Raw genomic sequence first — 25,907 nt, 5'->3', positions numbered from 1 at the left:
ATAGATAGATATTGTAAGTCAATATATAAACTCCACACAGGCTCTCATCAGAAAAAAAACAATACAGAATGAATGTCCTAAAATCTCATCCTATGAATAAGATATGCATATTGTTTTGTACCCATTGAAGCTATTTTCAAAGTTGATTCCAATAACTAAACTGTAATAATTTACACTATTAAAAAAACATATCTAGATATGTTCTTTTTTTTTACTTTTGGAGTGATGGCACAATAGCATGAAAACACGTGTATGTGTTTAGGTTTTGGGTTTTTTAATCCCTTTTGCTACTGAATGCAGCCTTCATTTGCCCTTCCTCCAACACACAGTAAACACTTCCTTAGTGTTTGTGTGTTGGGTTTTAATAGGGCATGATGTTCTTATTTCCAGCCAAAAGAGTACTCTTCACTTGGCACATTATGATCCTCCATAATTACCTTTCAACACAGCCCAATGCTCTTTTCAGGAAGGAGTGTAGAAAGATATTAGCCTGTGATACTATTTTAGAGAAATATAATGAGGCAAAAATAAAAGGCCTGAGAAAATTTCAGGCTGTGTGGCTGTGTTTTGCCAATCAGTTGGGCACAAAAAGCAAATGAAGCTGGAGTAGAAACTTTTTTTTAAGAGACAAAAGTGGAAGAGGCAGTCACATGAAATTTAATGAGGTCAACAATATTGTTATCTGTAACAATGTTATTTATTTTGGATGTCATTTAAATGGGAGAAAATGGCCTCCTGAATGTTTGTAGTCTTATTCTAATGTAAAAGAATGACACTTGTTCACACTTGAAAATATTCTGCTGACATATAACACCTGGATTTCTTGCAATCCAACTTGTATATTTCAGGGACAGATAAAAGAAGAACCTCCGAAGAGCTACAATACTCATACCAAGGTAGATCTTCATATATCAATCTTAACAAGGCAATGATATCAAAATTTCCTGCATTTATACATCACAGTTGTATGGAAATTTGTATTTATTTGTATTTGTATGTATTATACATGACGCAAACTTGCAAAGATACATAAAAAAGAGCATCATGACACCTAAAGTGCAATTCATTAATCTTCAATTAATCAAACCTCATAAGATTCAAACTGGTTAAATTTCTTCTGCAGTGTGCATTTTTAAACACATGTATGTAGTAAGAGCATCAAGCTTCCAACTAAATGTTGGCCTTCAGGCGCTACCAATCACTCTCCTCACATGTCTTCTAAACATATTTTAGGTTACACATAATAGAACCATTTCACATAGAATGACATTTGTTCATCTCCAATGCAACTTTGAAGTGGGAACATTGAGCGCCCTCATCCAATTAGACCATTGATATGGCACTTAGGCCTGCCAATTTTCCCACTTCTGTCATTTTGAGCAACTAACTGTGGAAGCTCCAAAGGGTATGACTGCTTAAAAAGAAATACATCCTCCTTTCACCAGCCTAACAATGCAACACTTCCAAAGGAATAAGCTTCAACCATGCTTCATAAAGTCCATAGCAACTATATTGTCAGCATAAAATCTGAACCTTGGGGGTTTGTATAGTGAAAGTCAATGAACCTAGTGATTACTGCCTATTTTATTTGCACCTCCCATATGCTCCCACTTTTTCAAATACTGTCAGAAGGAAAATGAAAAATAGGGTAGAAACAAGATTGCAAGAGTTCAGATGAGAGTATAGCCTCTCTCCTCAGTTTTATAGCACTTCCAAAGAATTATTATGTTTCCTTTCCTCTGGAAATTTTCTCAGATTCTTGCCTTCCACTTTTATGTCCAATTTATTATTTGGTTCTTTATTTGCCAACATTCATGCATTGCGTGCTACTGCATAATGCTGCCCTATCCTTCTTGTCCTTTAGTTAGCTAAGACATCTACCATCTTTTCAATTTCATAGTTTTTCATGAACTTGTATAGCTTTAGACCACTTGATACAACTAACAAAGGTCCTAAATATTATACAATAGAAAGATATATTGTTTTTATGAGCCTGGGTGAGCAGCATCACTTTGACTGGAGATGCACATGGAGGCACATTTAAGATACCTGTGTGAATTTCTAGACCTAGAAAATGGGCTGTCTTGCATGATGTCATTCTCTTGCATGTTCAAAAGACCTCCCAATGCCAATAAATACACAATCCCTTTCCATAGTTCTTCATACTAAAGCCACAAAATACAATCTGATCTAAAGACATGGTCCTTACTGAAGGAATATCATCTAGTTCGATCTCTGAGTTTTCAAGACATAAAGAAAGGAATTTGTGAGACAAATAAATAATATGTTGTTTGCAACAAGTATATTCAAGGATGGACTGTTTCAGCAAAGAATGTAACACTTTTTTTCTGAGGAAGCCCACTTAATCTACAAAAGTATATGCTACTAACTTCTATTTTTCAGTCTATAAGATGCTACAAGACCCCTTTGCATACTGATATTCCAGATGAACATGGCTATATCTTTAGACTTGAAATCTATTATTTGGCAACATCACCCACAAACAACCACACTGAGCAGATATTATGTCTGTACATGAGTCCCCTCCAGTACCCTGCCTCTCAAACCTATCTGTTGCTCTGCTGAAAATCCTCAGGGCTCTCCCAAATTATGTATTTCCTTCAGAACATATGCTTTTTTTAAAAAAAAAAACCCACAGATATATTTCTGCATGAAACAGTAGCATCCAGTGACTTATATCTTTAAAAAAAATTATTTATGCAGTAATTCTGTGTGATAACATTCTAAATGCCTTTTATATTCCTGACTCAAATATGTGCAACGGCTTGCACATAGTTATTTTATAAGACTGTGGGGTTTGTTTTTGTTAAAAAAATACAATGCTATCTTCATTTTCAATTACTGTGCTTGAAGTGAAGAGAGGCAGAAAAATGGCCTGTGCATCTCATTTACATCCTATTATGTGGGCTCAGCTCCTTGGTGTAGGTGGGGCTGGGAGATGAAAACAGAAGACTGAAGAAGTCACATCCAAAATGTCAAGCTGTGCTTGAAGAATGATAGAAGACAAACTCACTCTGTGTTAAAAAGAAAGGGGGGCTGTCTTTCCCCATAGAGAGAAATTAACAAACAGAGATATTTCAGTGGAACCCTATCACCCCCTGCTGGACAGAAGGACACAGTAAAGAGAACAGCCTTTCAAATGGGGGATCAAGACCAAAAGCAACGCCAGCTGAGATTGTGTGTGCTGGATTCCTGTTAAAATATGCATTGTATACATATAAAATGCAATATATTCCTGTCTTCTGCTCTTCCTTTACTCCTGCTTTGTAAAATATCTAAATTCCAACCTAAGGAGTTGCAATGATATACTCCCATCCATCCAAAGGGAATGGAAAGCGTTCCTCTAAACAATTTCGGCCGAGACTTTAAGTCATGCCAAAAACTTGTCTGAACAGTTTGAAAGGCCACAATTAATTTGCACAAAGAGGTTCTGTCAGTGTGTCACACAGTTCAAGGCTGCCCCAAACACCAGCAGCATCCTGAAGTAACCTGGGAGTAAATTGCCCATCCTAAGGCACAAGCAAGTCTCTGTTTGAAGAGAAGTGTGACCAAAAAATCTGCATTTCGGCCCAGGAAAACTCACAGCAACCCTGCATTTCAATGCATCCTACACAAGGCAGACCCCCAGGTGTAACCCACTTCTCCTACAGCTGCCAGGCATTTCCTTTTCCCTTCCCAAGGCTGTGCATATGCTCTCTTGCATCAAAACCGCTGGATGCATACCTCTAGATATACACAGATGTGCCGTAACCGACACTGTTATCTGCAGATGGGAAATTCAGAAGGAAATCAATGAAAAGCCTCCTTCAAGGGATCCCAGAAGGAAAAGACATTGAACAGGATAGGGGAAATTATGACATACATTAACCTCACGTTTTCATTCATATATATATATATATATATATATATATATGCTAATACATTCAGAAAGGTTTTTTTCATTCAACCCTTTTTGCTGCATTATGGGGGGGAAAGCCAGAGGGAAAGACCAGAAGGACTATAGTTGATAATAATAATAATTTAAAAAATTAAAACCCCAATTCTTCACCCTTCTCTTTTCCATATATATATATATATATATATATATCCCAATTTTCAGTTTTCCTCCTGAGGATCTTCCTTCCTGAAGAGGGAGGCTAATGAGCAGGTAAAATGCCACCTCAGGTGTCAATTAGTTGGAGGGATGTATTCTATTCTTTGGTGGGTGGGTGGGTGGGAGGGAGAGAGGGAATCCTTTGCTTGGCTTTCCAAGGACGAGGTTGCTGCCTGGCTGGGGGCAGAGCTGGAGGCTCAACGGGATGGCTCCACGCCTTCCTACCTTGCCCGCTCCCGAGGAACAATCCCAGCAGGTAGATGGCCAGCAGGGTCATTTTCAGGAGCTTTCGCCGGTGGACAGTTCCCAAGTTCAGAGGGTGCGGAGCGCTGGGAAAAGCCAGCTCCGGCCGCTTCGACTTTGCCTCTCAGCCCTTCCTGTCAGAGACCAGACCCAGGCGAAGGAGAAAAGCGAGCGAGCGGGAGAGAGAGAGCGAGAGAGAGAGCGAGAGAGACAGCCAGGGGAAAAGAAAACTCCAGCTCTCGAGCAGCGCCGCTCACCAATGACTGCAAGCGCCTCTCCGCGCCTGGCTATATCTAGGAGGCAGCAGCGAGCAGGAGAGAGCGAGAGAGAGCGCGAGTGAGCGAAGGAGGAGCCGCGCCACACATGAAGCGAGGCGAAGGATCCCTCCGCCAGAGAACAGCGGCACGTTTTTGGCTGGAGCTGCTCGGATCCACGAGAGGCAAGGCGCGCGAGAGAGATCCCTCCGCCTCTCTTCTTCCCTCAGATGCGGAGAGACTTTCCTTTCACATCCAGAGCTGGAATGGGCTCCCTTTGCCTCGCTTTTTGGGTTTTCAAGCCAAAAGAGGAGGAGGAGGAGGAGGAAGAGGAGGAGGAGGGAGGGCACCTGCTTCCTGGCTGCCTAAAGAGCCCTTGGAAAGCTGGGCGTGGGGAGAGCCAAAGATAAAAAAGGAGAAGTTTGCTGAAGGTGGGGAAATGGATGCTTGTGCTTTTCCCCACCTTCCGCCTCGAGGCTTCGATGCTTTTGCAGCGCGACAGGTGCTCTGGGAAGGAGGGAGGCCTGTCCTTGGGGCTTCCCAAAGTGGGGTGCACAGGAGGGCTTTTCTTGGGGTTCCTGGGTGCCTGGTGCAGAGTCTGGCGAGCGGGGCTGCCTTGAAGGTGTTCTGGGTCTCCGCAGGGAGGGAAAGAGGGGGCGTCGGAAGGAAGGGGAGGAAGCAAAATGGCTCTCTGTGTGAAAGAGAATAATTAGGCATCTGGAATGCCCCGCGAGGCCAATGTACATGCAGATGAGTGACACGGAGATAATGGGTCCAAAGAGAATGTCAGCGCCGCAGTGAAATTCTAATCAGGAACCTGGTGCAGAAGGAAGGAAGGAAGCAAGGAAGGGAGGGAGGGAGGGAGGGGAAGGAAATGTGAGGTGATCAGAGGCTCCAGCGAGGCCGCGACTGTATTTCAGCCCACTGTTCCTGATCTACAAGCCTGGGAGAATGGACGGAGCCCACCTGTAGCATCTGTAGACCAAGCTTACATTGAATTGGACTACAGATGCTAGAGATGGGTAGGGGGTGGATTAGATGACCCTTGTTGTCTCTTCTAACTCTGTGATTCTATGAGGGGCATTCATTAAAGATTTCCCCCAACCCACTTCCTGTGAGAGCAATGAAACTTGACACAGTTTTGAGTCCTTCTCTACATAGGTGCCACATAGGGACACACACCTCTCCCATCTTTTTAAGAAGCTGTAAACATCTTGGGTTGTTGTAGGTTTTTCGGGCTAAATGGTCATGTTCTAGAAAGATTCTCTCCTGACGTTTCGCCTGCATCTATGGCAAGCATGCTCAGTGCTTGCCATAGATGCAGGCAAAATGTCAGGAGAGAATACTTCTAGAACATGGCCATTTCGCCCAAAAAATCTACAACAACCCAGTGATTCCAGCCATGAAAGCCTTCGACAATACATGCAAACATCTTGCTTGTAGAAGTTGACAGGTTACTCCAAAAGCCGCATTGTGACTTTGGAAGTCAGAGTCTTATCATCTATAAAATGCTTGCCCTTCAAAGATACCTTCATTGTTGGAAAGGGGTGGGATTCTGATGGTACAGGGTTGGGTGAATTAAGAGAATGTGGTAGAAATTCAAAGCCACATGAGCATGCTTCCATTTGGGCAACATGTGAGTTGTGAACTGGTGCGTTGTCTTGCAGAAGGCAGACACCTTTGGTAAGGATGCCACATCTTTTGGTTTTGATGGCCTTCCACAATTTCTGCAGCAGTGAAGCATAGTATGCCCCAGTGATCATGGTACACTTTGCTAGGAAATCCATCAATACCATTCCGTGCTGGTCCCAAAATACTGTGAGCATCACCTTGCCTGCCGAGAGTTGGGCACATGCCTTCTTTGAAGATGGTGAGTCATGGTTCTTCCATTGCAACAACTGGACTTTAGTCTCAGGATCATAGTGATGGATCCAGCTTTCATCCTGTGTGATCAGTCTTTTGAAAAGGTCCTCCTGGTTTCCATGTCACATTGTCAATAGAGTCTGAGAGCATTCAACTCGTTCCTGCTTCTGGAAAGATATGAGCAGCCAGGGGACTGAGTGAAGATGTGAAGATGGTCTTGAATGATTTTTTTCCCACAGACCCCACCCTAATCTTGACATTTTGGGCTAGGTGGCTAATGCTTATGCAGTGATTTTCCAAAATGGCAACCACCCACTTGTTAGATGGTGTGTTCATCAATAGCAGAGTGGGATCACCCTGGAATTGGATCTGTTTGCATTGAAGTTTTGACCTTATCATATGATAGGGAATCATCACCATTAACCTCATTCATCTCATCAGATGTCTCCTGCTGTGCAGGCTTTTAAATAAAGGAACTTGATGATTGCTCTGTATTCCACTGGGTCCATTATCAAACCTCACACTACTTCAGCACCTGTAAAATCAAGACTGTTATCCATTCTAAGATGTAAATTGTTGCGTAACCTACAGAGATTTATATCATTACTCATGTGCACTATCAGCGTCTTGTGATAAAGAGAAGTAGGTCAGGGGAAATCTTTAATGAACACCCCTTGTATGACTATTCCCTCCTTCTCCCCCTCCTTCCCACATTGTCCCATCTCCCTTATCCCCCTTAAAAATCATAGAATCATCGTTGGAAGAGACCGCAAGGTCCATCCAGTCCAGCCCATTCAGCCTTGCAGGAGCACACAATCAGAACGCATCCAGCCTCTATTTAAAATCCTCCAGAGAAGGAGACTCCCCCACACTCCAAGACAACATCTTATTATTATTAATATTAATATCCTGTTTTTCTCTCTAAAAAGACATTCAGAGTAGCTTACAGTAAAACCAGTACAATTCAATTTAAAACCTAAAATTATACAAACATTAAAATACAATTAAATATTAACAGCATTAAAAATAAACAGTTTAAATCCTTAAAATTGATTAAAATCTATTCATGGCTATAACAATAACATCCTCTGACTTGTTGAAAAAAAACTGTTTGCATAAAAAGGTTTTAGCCTGCCACCAGAAGGACAGCAGGGAGGAGGCCCTTCTGTCTTCCCTGGGCAAGGAGTTCCAGAGTTGGGGTACAGCCACTGAGAGAGAAGGCCCGCTATCTCTTTCCCACCAACCAGTCTTGAGGTGAAGATGGGACCAAGAGAAGGGCCTCCCCTGTGCATCTCAGGGCCCAGACAGGTTTGCATAAGGATATGCAATGAGTCAAATAGCCTGGACCTGAACTGCCTAGGGTTTTAAAAGTCAATCAGCACTTTGAATTATTCTCATAAACAAGCAGGCAGCCAGTGGAGCTGCTGCAACAGGGGGTTGTTTGCTTCCTGTAGCCATCCTCAGCAACCTGGTCGCAGCTCTTTGGACCAAGTGAATTTTCTGAGCACTCTTCAGAGGCAGCTCCTCATAGAGCATGTTACAGTAATCCAAATGGGATGTACGGTAACTAAGGCATGGAGCACCATGGCTAGATCCAGCATCTCGTATTCCAGCCAAATAGCTTTTACTCTTAGGAATATTCTTCCTACTGTTTACGTGGAATTCCTTTTCTTGCAATTTAAATCCATTACTCTGTCTCCTAGTCTCTCCACCTTTGTGTCTTGCACCCCAATGCCATGCTTTCTTCTCTTTGCCTAACTCATGCTACTGTCAGCCTACCCCTCTATAAAGTAGCATTAGATGCCCAAGGTGGGTGGTGGTACTTTAAACACAGAGCAACTAATCTGGCAGGAAGGACAGTGGCTCCATGTGCACTAAAGGGTTACAACATAAATCAAAATGTTCTGTCCAGTCTTGCTAGAGAGATCTCCATATGAAGGAAGATGATCGTCTACATGAGCAAGACATCCAAAATTGAATTCACTCCCATTTTTATTTGTTATTTCATGCATAACTTTCCACTTCTTCAAGTGGCTGAAAACAATGTATCTGGTTCTGTCCCTCACCTCCATTTTTGCAATCATCACAAAGCCTGTAAAACATTTGGGATGGGGATTATAACTTTACTCATTCTCACACACTCTATACGCTGTACTCTGGTTAGTAATCTGGAAATGTTAAATAGATTTGTTAAATCTGATATTGTGACATTTAACAAGAGCTTGGGAAGGTTTCTGTTTTGTGCTCCAGTTTCAAGAATCTCTACTAGCCTAGATCATTTTTCCAAGCTTTTCATTTACTTTAAAACAGAGACCAGTACTCCTGTCTGGAATTGAACTAGGTGAAGCATTTGAAAGCATATTGTGCAGAAAAGTTCCATTGTTTCTTTATATAAGTGAATTAACATTTCAGGAGAGTTTTCAATAGGAGGTCAAAATAACTATTTTAAAAATGTAGTTTTGAGTTACTGATATGGAGTAGGCAGTCGGTGGAAGAAGGGAGATGGAATATCCAAGTCTGTTAGCATACTACTTGTATCATTTGAAAACAAAGACATTGATGTATAAGTGATGCAAAAGGATGTAATAATGCTTCAACTGTACATTATTCCATTCTCAATTTTCAGTTTGGTGTTATTGATATCATGCAGAAAAGTGGATCTGCAATAATAGTTATAACTCAATGAACTATGGGATAGCAAGGGAACTAGCAACAAAAATGAATTATAAAGACAACGGGGGGGGGGGGTGTCATCTAAACATTAAGAAGCATTTCCTGGTGGAACACCCCCAGCAGCTGCTCCCAGTGCTTGTATGCACATCTTCACATGGCTAGGGCTGCTGGGAACTGAAGTCCCAAATACCTGGAGGGTCGCGGGGTGTGCATAATTAATGTCTCAGATTTAATTTAATCTGGTACCTGTGGTGGAGGGGATCTCTGATGACCCAGCAGCTCGGTGTTGCGACTTCGCACACCATTTCACAGGCAAAGTTGCTCAGATACGCCTTGAGCTCGATTCCAATTTCATTGCAGTGCCAGAAGAGGTGACAGAGGTACCTGCTTGTCCAATTTTGTGGGATTCTTTTAGGCTTGTTCTTCCTGAGACCGTGGAAGAGGTCCTTGGGGCTGTGAGGGCGACCACTTCATCTCTATACATTTGCCCATCCTGGCTCATTAAATCTGCCAAGGAGGGGTTGGTTGATTGGTTTGTGTTGATTATTAACGAATCGTTGGAGCAAGGAATTTTTCCATCTAATTTGAAACAGGCTGTGGTTCGCCCACTCCTCAAAAAGGCTTCCCTTGACTCCATGGTGCTGAACAATTACAGACCAATCTCCAACCTCCCTTTTTTGGGTAAGGTGCTGGAGCTGGTGGTCGCCTCCCAGCTCCAGGGCTTCTTGGATGACATCAACTACCTAGATCAGTCACAGTCTGGTTTCAGGCCTGGTCACGGCACCAAGACAGCCTTGGTCGCCTTGGTGGATGACCTCCGTAGAGAGCTGGACAGGGGGAGTGTGACTCTGTTGGTTCTCTTGGACATCTCAGCGGCTTTCGATACCATCGATCATGGTATCCTTCTGGGTCGCCTCTCTGGGATGGGTCTCGGGGGTATGGTTCTGTCATGGCTCCGGTCCTTCCTGGAGGGATGAACCCAGATGGTGAAACTGGGAGACGCCTGCTCGGATCCCTGGCCTTTGACCTGTGGGGTCCCGCAAGGCTCTATTCTATCTCCCATGCTCTTTAACATCTACATGAAACCACTGGGAGAGGTCATCCGGAGTTTTGGAGTTGGGTGCCATCTCTACGCAGATGACACACAACTCTACTACTCTTTTCCACCTAATTCCAAGGAGTCCTCTCGGGTGTTGGACGAGTGCCTGGCCGCTGTGTCTATCTGGATGAGGATGAAAAAGCTGAAGATCAATCCCGACAAGACAGAGGTCCTCCTGGTCGATCGCAAACTGGATCGGGGTATAGGGTGGCTACCTGTGTTGGACGGGGTTACACTCCCCCTGAAGCCAGAGGTCCGTAGCTTGGGAGTCCTCTTGGACTCATCGCTCACGCTTGAGGCTCAGGTGTCGGCGGTGTCCGGGAGGGCTTTTGCACAACTGAGACTTGTGCGCCAGCTGCGTCCATACCTCGCAAAGGCTGATCTGGCCGGGGTGGTCCATGCCTTGGTCCCCTCTAGATTGGATTACTGCAATGCGCTCTACATTGGGCTGCCCTTGAAAACGGCTCGGAAATTCCAACTGGTCCAACGGGCAGCGGCCAGGATGTTAACCGGGGCTCATTACAGAGAGAGGTCAACCCTCCTGTTTAAGGAGCTCGTTTATTTTCCGAGCCCAATTTAAGGTGCAGGTGCTTACCTACAAAGCCCTGAACGGTTTGGGACCACCCTACCTGCGTGACCGTATTGCTGTCTACGAACCCACACGCTCACTCCGGTCATCTGGAGAGGCCCTGCTCATGATTCCGCCTGCATCGCAAGCGCGCTTGGTGGGGACGCGAGACAGGGCCTTTTCTGTGGTGGCCCCCCGACTTTGGAACGCCCTCCTGAAAGATCTTAGACAGGCCCCTACATTGGCAGTCTTCAGAAAGAATTTGAAAACCTGGCTGTTCCGACGTGCCTTTTCAGATTAGGAACCTCCAGCACCAAGTCCTAGAAGCACTTTAGTAGAACCAAGATCATTGCACACTGCACACTGCACTTACTTTATAATCCTACATTCCTCCTGCCACATCAGCACTTTTAATCCTGTACCCCTACTCTGGCCGGCCCAGTTTTAATAATGTCTTGTTGTATTGTTACTGTTATTGTTTTCTGCTTAACTCTTTTTAACTTGCTTTAGGTATTGTATTGTTGTATTGTGTTTTGGGGCTTCGGCCTGTGTAAGCTGCATCGAATCCTTCGGGAGATGCTAGTGGGGTACAAATAAAGTTATAATAATAATATAATACTTTGGAAGAGTTATAATCAAGACCCCAAAAAGCTACTGGGAGATTAATGATCTGGCCAATATTTTGTCCTGGTACAAGACTTCCTCACCTCTGTTTTGCATTGTCTTGTATTTTTCTCATAGTCAACTGCTCCCTCTTTTATTGAGCTTTTCCCCACCAAATTGGTGAATCTATGGAAACAGCAATATTTCTCAACGATATCACAGTGACCAGCATTTGACATTTACTCCATCAACATCTATTGTTTGGTTTTATCCCCTATAATTTTTGTTATGCCCCCATAGTTGTCAGCTAGTGTTTCTATGAGTGCTTATACACTGTAAGATTATGCACAATTACTGGTATGGCTCGGTGCTATGGAATCCTGGGATCAATAGTTTGGTGAGGCAGCAGCATTCTTTGATAGAAAAGGGTAAAGACTGTAAAACTGCAACTCCCATGGCACTTAAAGTGGTGTCTACAGTGTAGATGCACTCTTAACCACCATGAGTTGGAAATACGAGTAAGTTTAGCAAGCTTGAACTCCCAACTTGCTTGAACTAAAGATTGATGTGGGGTTGCCTTTGAAGACTGTCTGGAAGCTTCAAATGGTCCAGTGAACAGCAGCCAGGTTACTAACAGGAGCGGTGTTCAGAGAGCATACAACTCCTCTGTTGCTCCAACTCCACTGGCTGCCAGTTTGCTTCCGGGCACAATTCAAAGTGCTGGATTTAGCCTATAAAGCACTAAAAGGTTCTGGCCCAAACTACCTGTCCTAACGCATCTCCTCCTATGAACCAGCTAGGATGTTAATATTGTCTGGGGAGGCCATGCTCTCGATCCTGCCTGCATCACAAATGTGAATGGTAGGGATAAGAGACAGGGCCTTCTCAGTGGTGGCCCCTCGGCTATGGAACACCCTTCCTAGAGACATTAGATCAGCCCCCTCTCTTTTAACATTCCGGAGGAAAGTCAAGACCTGGCTGTTTGAGCAAGTGTTTGAAAAGGCAGTGTAACAGACATAGGAATATGGAACAATTGGATGATGAGATTGGACCTTGATTTTAACTAGGAGACATTAATGATCTATGTTTTATTGACCTTGTTATGATTGTATATTTATGTTAATGTTTTAAATGTTTTATGATGTTTCTGGGTATTAAATTTTGCCTCTGTAAACCACCTTGAGTCGCTTGTGGGCTGAGAAAGGTGATATACAAATGTAGTAAATAAATAAAAGTTCAAGTTGTTGGCCGCTACCCATGCTTAAAACAACTAACATTCACCAATGAGCTCTTTTTGAAAGTTAGTGTATTTGAGTCATATTCTGTCTGAACTAAGCAATAAAGAATTTGAGGAAGGTATGAAACATTGTTTGGACATGATTTTGCTTTTGATCCATCTTTTCTGTGCACACATGCATGTACAGTATGTATGTGTGCAAATATGCTCATGCATGCACATAAGACTGTTCTTATTATTTTTCTCTTGCCAGTCTTTTCATGTGATAAAATATTTTAGTAATATTAGGAAAGAGGACATTTGGGATCTTTCCTTATGCTTTGAAAATGTCACAAATCCTCATACCTATTCATTTACTTGTCTAGTAAATTGCTGGTTTTGTCTTCTTTATTAGCACAAAGAAGGGTGGAAAAACCTCTTCTTTCTCTGTGAATATAGACTGTCATTGTGATGTGCAGTCAATGCAATTTCACAAAGAACCTTTCTTTTCCATCCCACCCCAAAGAAATAAAACAAACAACAAAACAAAATAAACCCTTTAAAACACACAAAACAACGCTTTTAAAATACTTAGCTTTTTGCAATAAGCATAACGTAGATATTTATCGTTTCTTTTTCTATTCAGATGTGGCCAGAAATATTTAATCAATAGGTTGTATCCAAATGCAGAGTAGGGCTGTTAAAAGTGTTACCTAAGTGAAACCTAGTCTGCATTCACAGAAGTTGCAATACTATAGACACTTATTTATGGAATTCCATTGACTTTTCCCATATGAACATAACTGCATTGCACATTGCACACATGTATTGCTACTTGCTTGTAGTAAAGTCATGATTTCTTATTTTGATTTATTTTTTACAATTTCACATACTAAATGCAATGCACACATATATGTTCTGGAATGAAATGTGCATTAGCATGAACGGAGAAACTTTGTGACTACAGATCTTATGCAGCTACATAGTTTATTATTAAAGGAGAAATGTAATTCCATGTGACTTTTATTTAAAATATTGTACACTGAAAGAGGAGAGAAGAATGAATAAACTCTGCCAATTGAATATTTGGCACTCCATCTCCTTTTATTATCTTTTTGGCTCTGATTCGCATTCAGGCTGCCCCCTTAGCTACTGCCATGTTAAGGATGGAAATAAATATAGCTGGGTTTTCAATGAAAAGAGCATTTTCACACTTGCTGTGTGAAAATGCCATCCTGAAGGATTTGTACATTTGTCAGGCATACAGAACATTTCTGAGAAATAAAGTGCACCAAAAATGTGAATATTTTAATATATGAATGACTAAAATTTACATAATTGAAAACATGCAGTCATATTTCAGTCTGTTTAGAACACCTGCTTATATTAAATGAAATAAGGATAATATGTTATTAGGCAAATTGATAAAATTAGGGAAAGGGATTAAATCACACCACATTGGTCCTGCAACCTGATGAGAATAAATACATTGGGATTAGAGAGAGTGATGGCATTTTATACCTATTCCAGGTACATGAATGCAAAGGCTTAGCTAGAGCTTATAAGCTGATTCCTTCCAATGCTTTCCTTGATATTCACCTCTTCAAATAAATGTTGGGGTAATGTCAACTCTTGTCTGGCCTCTTCAAATAGTTAGCTTGTTCTCCTCTCCTTAAGTCTTTCCAAATTCACTGGGTTGCTGTATGTTTTTCAGGCTTTATGGCTATATTCCAGAAGCATTCACTCCTTCTGGAACATGGTCATAAAGGCCAAAAACTTACAGCAACCCACTTTCCAACAGTGTGTTGTAGTACAGATTCCTGGCAATTACCACTTAATTCTAGTATAACACCAATTCATGCTGTTCTGTTTCAACATATCTGCAGTCTCTCCCTCCTGCCCAAATGGAGATCCTCTGATGACAAAATCTTACAACAGTTATTTTAGAGATCTCAGAACTCAAGAGAAATATCATAACGGGGCAGATTCTAGATATCTCAGAGAGATATCTAGATTTGTTTCCCTTGCTTGCAATTGACTTTAAAAACAACCCACACTAATAACATTAACTGTGCTGTTTTTAGTTCGGTGGATGTGCAAATTCCTTCATACTAAATATCAAGCACATTATAAGCCCTGAAGTTGTTGATGCTCCTCTGAAGGAGATATCCAAGTGATATCTCTAGCTCTCTACATCAGAACTCACTTGGTGCCTATCGTGAGTAAGACTAGGATCAAATTCTGCCAATTTCTGTAAGCTGCCTTGAGTCGCCATAAGGCTGAGAAAGACGGGATACAAATGCTGTAAATTATGAAAAGGGCTTGAAAATAATTTATTTTTGGGGGAGGGGGCAAAGACTACAATTCCAAGAATTCCCTAGGCAGCAAAACCATCAGAACTGTAGTCCAAAAAGCTCTTTTTTTTTTTTTTTTTTTTGCTATCAGTAACTATATTCAGTTCTTGTGGGTTTTTTCGGGCTATATGGCCATGTTCTAGAGGCATTTCTCCTGACATTTCGCCTGCATCTATGGCAGGCATCCTCAGAGGTGAGGTCTATAACTATATTGTGAGACTTTGAAGGAAAGAGAAAAAGAGACCAAAATGCAAAGCCTCTTTTTCAGAACAAAAGGCATAATATACACACTAAGTTGCATTCCCTTGTTAACTACCAGTCAACCTTGATAGGTTTGCGTGGGAGACATTATTTGTGCTGGTTCCCCTAATTGGTTAAATGTTTTCTGGAATAAGGATAAACTCAAGGATATGATGAAGTGTTTCTCCAAATCAGGACTGAAAGCCTTGACTGAAAGCCCGATAAAGTCAATAGTCTGCTTTCCTTTGCTTTCAACAAGAAGACATGCTAGCTTGTGACTGGCTTGCATTAGTATTATTTCCTCTGTTCAGAGAAATGATGTGGAATTGAAATTTAGAAAGTGTGACATTGTCAGGGGATTCATAGTAGTGATATCTATTGTGTAGTAAAGTTCATTCTTAGCTAACAAAACCAATGTGAGACAGTTTTTGGAAGGACTGATATAATTAAATTACATATTATATTGCCATTATTTGCAAATATTTATATGCCACTAATATTACATATTTTAAAAGTAGAAATTATATTCAATTTTTCAAATTGATAACTGGCGAACATAAACCTATTGGGAATCTCAATTGCTAGACTTCAACATATATACCCAGCATATGAGAAATATACTGCCCCTCCTATGAGGGAAACTGCTCCATCTCATTAGAACTAAACAAGTCAAATTATGATTAGTACATACCTCAATTACAAATCAAAATCCAACAGTTCTCTCCACCTCTGGCTTGTCCGATAAATGTAGTTTGCATAAACAAACAGAAGAACCTGGAGATACATCTTAAGATGCTCAAAAGATGGGTTGTTGCTGTGTTTTTAAAATTAACATTCCAATTTTTTTTTCAATTAAAACAACTGTCCTGTTCTTAGTGTCCAACAAGGTTTAAAGTTCCTAAGTGAGATATGGAAGCAAGAGGTGACTAGTGTCAAACAATATAGGTTCAAGAAAGCTGTAAATCAGAGTAAGGATTCTGAAAAATCATGGTAGCTGAGTGGTTAAGCAGTCCAGTGACATAAATCTGATAGACATACTTTCATAAATTGAGCTGTCAAGAAGAAAACTGAATTTATATTCAGCAAGCTAGCTCGTGGTTATAACTTCCTTATATAGATAGCATGTTCAGCTGTTGCTGAGATCCCCAGGAAGGACATTCATCTTGATGGCATGATTACAGCTCTCATATTACATGATTACATGATCACATATTGGGGTAATGGTCTGGGCCAGCATCTAACATTTCACCTTTTTCTGGATAGAGAGGCAAGGGGCGTGTTGTCCTCTGGCTGTTTTTTTCTGCTCTGGACTTGACTTGATCATCTAAACAGAAAGATAATTTGGCTGGCTATTTTAGGCATCTGCTATGACACCTCTAATAGTAATTCTAGTTCGACTAATAATGGAGATAAACAGTCAAAGGTGGCATAATAACAACTTTCTCTTGAGCAGCTTGAGGCATGTCACCAGCTTCTTCTAAGGATTGTATTTTAAATTTCCCAGGTTTTTCATCTGCATCAATCCATCATTTTGGGCCCAATGTCTATGCAAAATTAAGTTTTAGTTTGTTGTGCTGTCAGAAGTCAGGGAAAAACTGGATCATATGAAGAGCGATACAGGGTGAGCTAATGGCTCTTGTGTCAGGGAGATGACAAATCTACTTCAAGTTTCAGTGTTAAATTGAAAGAAAATGTTGAAGGTGCTGAATTCCATCTCCAAAACTATGGGCAGCTTGTTTAAAGTTAGAGTTAAGAAACTGAACAGATTCACTGGTCCATCATCATGGGAGCCACCAGTCAGCCACCATGCAGAGGAGAGGACAGGAAGGAAACCTATGTGCTGGAAGCCTTTAGCTGGAAGAAGTGTAGGGCAGTAGTAAAATATCAGATTTTGCCTTCTGAAGGTCCTAAGTTTAATATCTGGCAAACACTGGAAGGCTACAGCATAGACAGTTCTGAACTTCATAGACTAAAGGTCTGACTCAGTTTAAGGCAGCTTTCTTTGTTCAGGTTAAAAGTGTTAAACTGTCATAAAATACGTATTTCCCAAATGCATAATCTGACATATACAGGGCCTTTTTCAAAGAATGTGAAATAACTCACAAGGCCAGTACTATGTCCTTAGAAATCCTAGATAAAAAGAGCAAAATGTCCTGTCTAACAAGACAAAAAGATTAGGATGAAACAAGGACTTGTTTTTGTACAATAAGCAAAAACAATGAAGTTGTCATCTTCAAACATTTTGAATGAATGTTGATGAGCCAGAATGAGTAATCATCCCAAATGGGATGCTTTCTACAAACAATTAAACATACAAATGAGTAAGCACCAACATGGATTAGCCAAAACTAGGCTACTGCCTTGCAATAATGTAGCAAAGATGCACAATTTGAATTTTGGCAAAGCTTCTTTCCTATTTTAAGAGTATCTCAGTAGATTTTCTGAAAAAAAGAAAATAACTTCCATTTACTTTAAACTTTAAAGAAAATGTTCATATGTAATTAGCTCTTTTTACTCTACTGAAACCTGTTCACCACACAATTTTCTTTATTTGCAGTTATCTGGGAATGATTTACTTGCTAAGATTATTTTACTTCTTGGCTTGCTAAAAAAATAGATGCATATAAAATAGGTGCATTTATATTTCAAGTGCACATAGATATCACTGATAGTTCTAAATTCATTGTATCAGATACAGAAAATTATTACCACACTGTGAAAACACTATCCTTTAATCAATATAACAAAAACATGGGAAGCTTCAGTAAGTCTAGGGGCCAGTTTTCTGGCCTGGCACATGATCAGAATCAAATTGTGCAAAATGCCCCCCCCCCCCCCCCAAACACCAAACAAAAATGTCAACTTCTGGTTTGAAGAAATGGTATTAGATTGGTAATTTAATGTTTGAAAAAGCAGCGAGAACCTGCTGCTTATTTAAACAGGGAAACAGGAAACATGGGCTGCATCTACCTGGTGGAGTTAATGCGGTTTGACACCACTTTAACTGCCATGGCTCAACGCTATGGTAATCTGGGTTGTAGGTTGGTGAGGCACCAGCACGCTTGGGCAGAGAAGGCCAAAGACCTTGTAAAACTACAATTCTCAGGATTGCATAGGATTAAAACATGGCAGTTAAAGTGGTGTCAAATAGCATTAATTCTACAGTATAGGTGCACCCATGGTAGCTTTAAGAAACACAATTCAGTCTCCTTTGCTGGAAAAAAGGGTGCATGAAAGGGGGCTGTTTGATGTTAAACAGCATTGGTTCCTGTTTGGAGCTCCTAATATAGAAGAGTTGCTTTTTTCCATATAAAGAAAAACATGCAATATCTAATCAGAGTGACTTCATATCACTCTGAGTGACTTCAGATCACTCCCGTCCCCCCAGGGGGTCTGGGGGGACGGGACTCAGGAGAGCATTAATATAAAGGAATTTTGGCAGGTGGAGTATACAGAAGCCTCAGGACAAACAAAACAGTACAGTGTGATGCAAAACTATACATGTATAACCTTGTTGGCTAAAGTGGCTGTTTTGCATTTAAATAGTAAATTGTTTTACTGAAGCAAATGTATTACATTTCTGTAACTGTTTTCTCATGTTATCATCAAATATCATCTTCTAAATATTTTGTACAGAACATCCATGCTTTTACATACTGACACAACTTTAATTTATGAACGAAACATGACAAACTTGAGGTATTTTAGTGAAGTTCAGATATGCATGCCAATGCCTTCATTTCTTTTGTTTTTGATTTTGTCCTTGGTGTATTTAAAAGGACAAAATATAGTTTTGTTTTGCACTAGCAATACCAGTCTGGAAGGATCTCATCAGACAGGCAGGGGGAAAGCGGGGACAGCAGAGGGAACTGTTCTCCTTTGTTCCTTGCTGTCTTTCCCGGTCATCTAGCATGGTCTCCCATCTCACATGATTTCCCATCCTTCCTCCGTCCCTTCCTGCTTCCTCCCCATATTCTTCATTTAAGAGTCAGGTGTAAAGATGCCACCGGTTTGTAACGATGCCACCAATTTGTAATGGTTTGTGAAGGAGCCACCACTTTGTAAGGACTTATTAAATTCATAGCACAACTAATAGCTTGCAATGTTGATTTGGTCTTTCTTCAATGTGTAGCGTGGCTTAACTTGAAAGTATTTATAACAGAGACTTGGCTTTAGAAGAAACTGTAACAAGTTTATTGAAGTATAGAAGAATCTTGATGGTTTCAATGTTTCTTAACTCTTAGAGGCACATATCTTCAGTGGTTACATTTATAACATTTCATGAAACAACTCTGGAGAGGACTAATCCTTCCATTAAACAGGTTTTAAACTTATTTTCCTTTAAAATGTGTTTCTTTCTTTAACAGATTATTTCAGGTACAATCTTATTCTTTCCTTATGTTATTTCTGTTGCAGTAAAGATTCTTATTAGGGTTTCTCTCACCCTTTTTACTCATACACTAACCACTAATCTAAATAAGTCAACTTGACCTATCTAAACCTCACAGGCTAAGAGCCTAAACCCTTTTATTCTCAACACAGTAGAATCAGCCTTTCCCTGTAGTTCTTAGACTACAGATTACCTTTCTGGTTCTCAACACACAACAGAACCAGCCTTCCCTGTAGTTTTAAAATGGTGGTTGGCTCCGCCCCTTTTTCCATGACAACTCAGCTCAAAGTGAGTTGAGCTGGCTACCATCCCCCCAATTATGCTAGTTTAAATACTTACCTCTCCAAACACCTATCTATTATTATTCATAACTGTAGATTAAAATTCACACTTCACCACATCAGGTAACATCCAACTCCTCTAAAGGCACTCTGGGCTCCATTTCTCTACACTGCTGAAAGAGAGTTCCACAAAGTCCCGCAGGAATTTGCCCTACGTTATGTCATGGGCTCTGTAGGACTCAATTTTGGCAATAGAGAGAAACGGGGAGAACACACAGAGAAAACTGAATTTGATAAGGTCCTAAGTTTTTGACTAGTGATTTTGGATGCCATCACAAATATTGAGAAATCAAGGAAGTTTGAATTGAAATTAATGCACAAGTTGAAATTTAATACAATTTAAATCCATCAAAGTAAATCCATTTACTCTCTATATATCAGGGTTAACCAGGGCTTGAAAATGCCAACTTTGTAGTATCCTGAAGGGAGCAAAAAAAATGTATTCTTTTTCTGGTAGGGTTAAAAATATACTTGTGGCCCAAGTTATTTGGCTCTTGGGTTGCAATTTTTTTTGCAGGAATTTGGCATGGGAAGTGCCAAATTTTCAAGCCCTGGTTAACCCTGATATATATGTTTAAATTAGAAAATAAAATGGATATAATGAGGCATTTCCATTAAAAAGCATTTACTAAACACATGTACAACACCTATGTTTCCCAGCTCATACATTAAGTGTAGTGTATGAAGAGGAAGTGAAGCATTGTCCTGTTTTTATAACAAGCAAAATGTCTGAGAAGGAGGCAGGCCCGCAGGCCCCTTCTCTTTGGTTTTCTTTTTGCACTTGTAGATTTACTTTAGCTTTGTTCCTCTTTCCATTGCAACTCTTATTCCAGATAAGGAACAATTGCTTCAACTATGGAGTCCCAGAATATCAAGTGCAAGAAGAAGCTAGTTTTGCTCCCCTACCCTGCATGCATTATTTTGCATAAAATACCCGAAGACCCAATTTGAGTGTATGAATGGTATGCATCTGTGCTTAGACTTTCATATGTTTGTGACTGATTTGGCCCTAAGTCACTTTTCCCCCCTAAAAATGCTCTATCCATTATGGTCACCAATGTAATTGTAATTATTTCAAAGTCTTTTTACCCCCACACTAATTATGGCCACAGTGCAGTAAACTGCAGTTTTAACACAGCTGGGAAGGCAGATTCAGGTTTTAATTTGAGCCTGTGCTGGTGTCCGCATTTTTGTTTCTGGTTATATTCTTATCTGAAAATGCCAGGTTTTCAGCTTGGTGTCTGCATAATTATTGGTGTTGTGGCAAGTAAGATAATTGATCATTTGAGCTTGTTCAGAGTGCTGACAGCAATCATGTACAAGGGGTGTGTGCACTCCATTCTTCAGTTTTTAACATACCTCCTTACTTTGTATTAGCAAAATTGGTGTAGATTGTCCTGCCTGGTATCCCTTCTGTGTATCAAAAGTCTTAATAACATTGAGAATACAGATTTAATAATAATATAACAATAAACTTTATTTGTACCCCGCCACCATCTCCCCAGTGGGGACTCGGAGCAGCTCACACGAGGCTAAGCCCGACAACATGATACAGTATATAAAATCAAAACAAAAACAACAGCATAATAAATTACATAAAGCATAAACCATAAAAATACAGCAAACAATATAAAATTACAATAAAATTATTCAGGGCCGGGCCGCATGGACAGAGTAAAATACTAAAGCTAACAACACAGGATGAGATAGTAATGGAGCAGATTATTTGTAAGAGAGAAACTCTTCCGGGATGGGGTGAAAAAGGACCTTTGTACAAAGAGGGAGGAGGTGGGCACTAAAGACAGATGTTGAGGGTTAGTAGCAATATAAGATTATTTTACATTAGTATTTTTTTCTCTGCTGAGTGCGTGTGTGTGTGAAACATATTCTTTCATATACATAAGAATTTGTGTTCTTTCCATATTATCTAGTTCATTGTGTAAAATATAATGTACTGGATTAACATTTTTAAACATGAAATCGCCATGTTAGAATTTTCTTTTCCTCCAGGAAATTTTTCAAAGGGTTCCCAGTCTTCCTTGAATATTGAAGGGCCTTTTATCTGATGATATCTTGTCAAAATGTCAATTTCTATATTTCAGTTACTTTTACTATCCATTCCTCCATTTTTGGTGTTTCTTTTAATTTTCACATCCACACATACACAATTCTTGCTGCAGTTGTCATCAAAATGAAAAGTCTGTGATAAGTCTTCAAAAGTGACCGAACTGTTATGCCTATTAAAAATGCCTCTGGATACATGGCTTTTTAAAAATTTAATAATTTTTCTATAATTGTATGGGTCTCAAACCACTTTTTTGTCTTCTTGCAGGACCACCACATATGAAAAAATGATCTTGTTGCTTGTTTACATTTCGAACTAGTATTTTAAATTTATGCATTTTGGCAATTTTTTTATAGGTGCTATGTAATATTTATAGTACATTTTATAAAAGTTTTCCAACAATGAGTTATTTCTGAATATTTTTATTTTTACTTTCCAGAGGCAGTCACACTCATCTAGATTAATCATACGGCCAATATTTTGGCCCATTTTAGCATACATTCTTTGATATTGTTCCTTATGTAGTTTTAGCAGCAGGACATAAATTTTGGAAAGTTATTTATTTCTCACTTGTAACATTTTATCAATATATATATATTCTTCCTCAAATCCTATTTGTACATCTTTTTGATATTAATGTTGTATTAGTGTAAAACCAACCAGTTCAGGTTGTAGCCTTGTTGGTTTATTTCCGTTCTTGTGTTTAATTGGAGATTGCCTGTGTACTTTCTTTTATAATGTGTTTTCTCCCAAGATGTCTCATTTATAAAACATTGGTTTTTAAGATGATGTAATAAAGATTATGAGAGACGGGGGGGCAAGGTAGGGGAACTGTAAATGAAAGCCCGATGCCAGTGAAAATGCTGGATATAATTTAAGATTAGTGTTATATTTCATAGAAAGAATGTATATACTGGGAAATAAGAAAAGTTACAGCAAGCCTAGGTGTGCTAACAAACATCGTCTCATGTCTTCTTGAGTAAATCCACATAGGTTAAGCATCTTCTGTTACCCTTGGGATTTGCACTTTGCTTATTAGTATTCTAATGCACACATATGTAGATGGTAAACCACTTGTACAGATTGAACATCCCTTATCCTCAAATCTGTAATCCAAAATATTCTAAAATCCAAAATAATCCACATTTGTGTGGGAGGTGAAGGTGGTGCTGAAATAGCAACAGCTTTACTTTCTAACGGTTGAATGTTTCATGTACAGAATTATGAAAATGTATTGTGAATAATTATCTTCAGGCTGTGTAAATAAGGTTTATATAAAACATAAAGTAATTTCATGTTCAGAATTGGGTTCCTACTCCAATGTATCTCATTATGTAAATATCTGCAAATACAGGTATTCCAAAATTTTTAAAAATCTGAAATTTTAAAAAAACCTGAAATCTGAAATCCAAAGCACGTCTCATACTTTATGCATGTCAAACTATGACTTTATATTGTAACACCATAGCAATATCAATTACTGAATTGTGTGATTACAAGATGTTAAAAGATTGTCTGACTGGTATATGCCACTTTTTCTTGTACAGATTTTAGCTCGCAAACTTAATATTTCCTCCAAAGCTTGAAGTAGGGCAAGGATAGGAAGCTATCATCCAAATAATAATGTTGTTCAACAGACTTTTATTTGTATATTTAATTAGAAATATATCATGAAAAGATAAAAGTACTTCACATTAAATATATTAAAATACAAAAAGTATTAGAGTTTATGTCTTGTGTTATTGTGTCTTGCAGTTTCTTATACAGAAGTAACCAGAGTTTGGAAAGCTTAAGTGAATTTATTTACTTTTTGAGATCTTTTGGGGAGGCCCTGCTCTCGATCCCGCCTGCTTCTCAAGCACGGCTGGCGGGGACAAGAGATAGGGCCTTCTCGGTGGTGGCTCCTCGGCTGTGGAACGCCCTTCCTACGGACATTAGACTAGCACCATCTCTAATGGTATTCCGCAAAAAAGTGAAGACCTGGCTGTTTGAGCAGGCGTTCGAATAATTAGTGCAATGATTGGTTAATGAACACTGGAATGGAACAATGGATGACGAATCTGGATCATGTTTTTGATGATGAGACGATAATGAATGGTTATTGTAGTAATTGTTTATTAATTGTGTAATGTGTTAGGTTGTTAACTGTTTTTATACTGTAGCATTGAATTTTTGCTGTTCTTATTTGTTGTGAACCGCTGTGAGTCGCCTTTGGGCTGAGAACAGCGGTATATAAGTAAGGTAAATAAATAATAAAATAAATTGAAGATTAATATAAACTGAGCACCTATATGCATGAAGACTATGCTAGTTAATTGCTTCCTTGGATAAGTATGGATATATAATTATTTATTACCATGTTTCAGTTGATTAGTAATCAATGATAATATGATTATTTATGAAAAAAATAATTTGTTGGTTTGTAAATAAATGAGCACATGGGATTTTGACATAAAACATGTTGCAGTGAATCCACAGCACCTTACAGAAGTGACAGTGAAGCAGCAGTGAAAGCCTTGTGGTACTCTAAATTTAGAGTTTGCAAGGTGTATATCTGGATACAGAAACTTGCTGCTTCCGATATTGTTAGACTTTATTGCCCATCAGTTCTAGCTAGCATGGTCATAAACAGAAGTTGTAGTGCAAGATTTGAGGGGACTAAGGATCTCAAAAGATTGAACAGGGGCACATTTGAACCCCTTAAGCTGTGCCATGTACCACTAAAGGTCTTTTGAATTATTTTGTATCATAATTGCTGCTATAAATATATTTCTTTTTGGAATTTCCTCTTCTAAACCATATTCATGTTATATACAGGGATGATAGATGCTCAAGCAGGTCAATTACTTCTCTTGTATTTCGTTACTTCTCTTTCTTTGCTTTTTTTCAATTGACACTTTCAACTTTCTGTGATTCCTAGGTAAAGGTTTCCCCTTGACATTAAGTCTAGTTGTGTCCAACTCTGAGGGGTGGTTCTCATCTCCATTTCTAAGCCAAAGAGCCAGCATTGTCTGTAGTTGCCTCCAAGGTCATGTGGCTGGCATGTCTGCATGGAGTGCCATTATACCTATTGATTTACTCACATTTGCATTTTTCAATTGCTAGGTTGGCAGAAGCTGGGGCTAACAGTGGGAGCTCACCCCACTCCCTGGATTTGAACTGCCAACCTTTCAGTCAGCAAGTTCAGCAGCTTAGCGCTTTAACCCGCTTTAACTCACTGCACCGGGGCCTCCCTCCCTGTGGTTCCTAGAGACTACTAAATCCACTACCTTTTAACCTGCTCTGAAAAAGTTATGTGTTTCTGCTTTCTTGCATAATTGGGAAGTCCACATGCACAGAGACTGTTATTAGTGTTAACTCCATTTTGCTGCCATATATGAGTACTAAACTCTTTAGCATTAAATAATATGTATAGATATTACATTTTTAAATCTTTGGGAACCATAATCCTTCAAGTCGCAGGATATGAGTAATGTCTAATTGTAGCCATACAAACCTATCAACCAACCCTTAACAATGACATTTAGATTTGGTGCAATCCCTTTGTGTGAGCATCTGTTCGATCCAAGGAACTCAATTGAGACAATTTCTCATCCCTTCCTTCCACTACTGTTTAATTTCTAATGCTCTTTTTCAAAAAACCAATTTCATCCGTCAAAACCAAAACAGAGTAGCTGAAGATGTATAAATATCCCATGTTTTAATGATAATTACTCCAGGAGCAAACACATAATAACAAGCATAAAAACATTTTTTTTCTTTTCTAAAAGAGGGTACTGGTGAGCAAGGGAGCAATTGTTTCTTTGTCAGTGATATTGATTTTAGATTTACTGCTGCTTGAGTCTTTTTGTTTCCTTCTTTGTGCTACAAAGAAATTACACTGT

At 39.7% G+C, this 25,907-nt stretch overlaps 1 protein-coding gene across 3 annotated transcripts in view; it reads right to left on the bottom strand.

Moving 5' to 3' along the window:
- NCAM2 (neural cell adhesion molecule 2) overlaps positions 1-4,876 on the bottom strand; it is a 301,945-nt gene extending 297,069 nt beyond the window's left edge. For 2 of the 3 annotated variants that reach the window (XM_060770486.2, XM_060770485.2), the window contains exon 1: positions 4,340-4,876. In XM_060770486.2, coding sequence (XP_060626469.2) covers positions 4,340-4,391 — 52 coding nt within the window. In that variant the 5' untranslated portion in view covers positions 4,392-4,876. The remainder of the gene's footprint in view (positions 1-4,339) is intronic. The other variant, XM_060770484.2, reaches the window with a different exon arrangement.
- Positions 4,877-25,907: the final 21,031 nt, after the last annotated feature.

This window comes from Anolis sagrei, chromosome 3 (genome assembly GCF_037176765.1).
Source record: "Anolis sagrei isolate rAnoSag1 chromosome 3, rAnoSag1.mat, whole genome shotgun sequence".
Classification (NCBI taxonomy): domain Eukaryota; kingdom Metazoa; phylum Chordata; class Lepidosauria; order Squamata; family Dactyloidae; genus Anolis; species Anolis sagrei.
The sequence above is the reverse complement of the archived record's forward strand: the minus strand, read 5'-3'. Positions and strand labels throughout refer to the sequence as shown.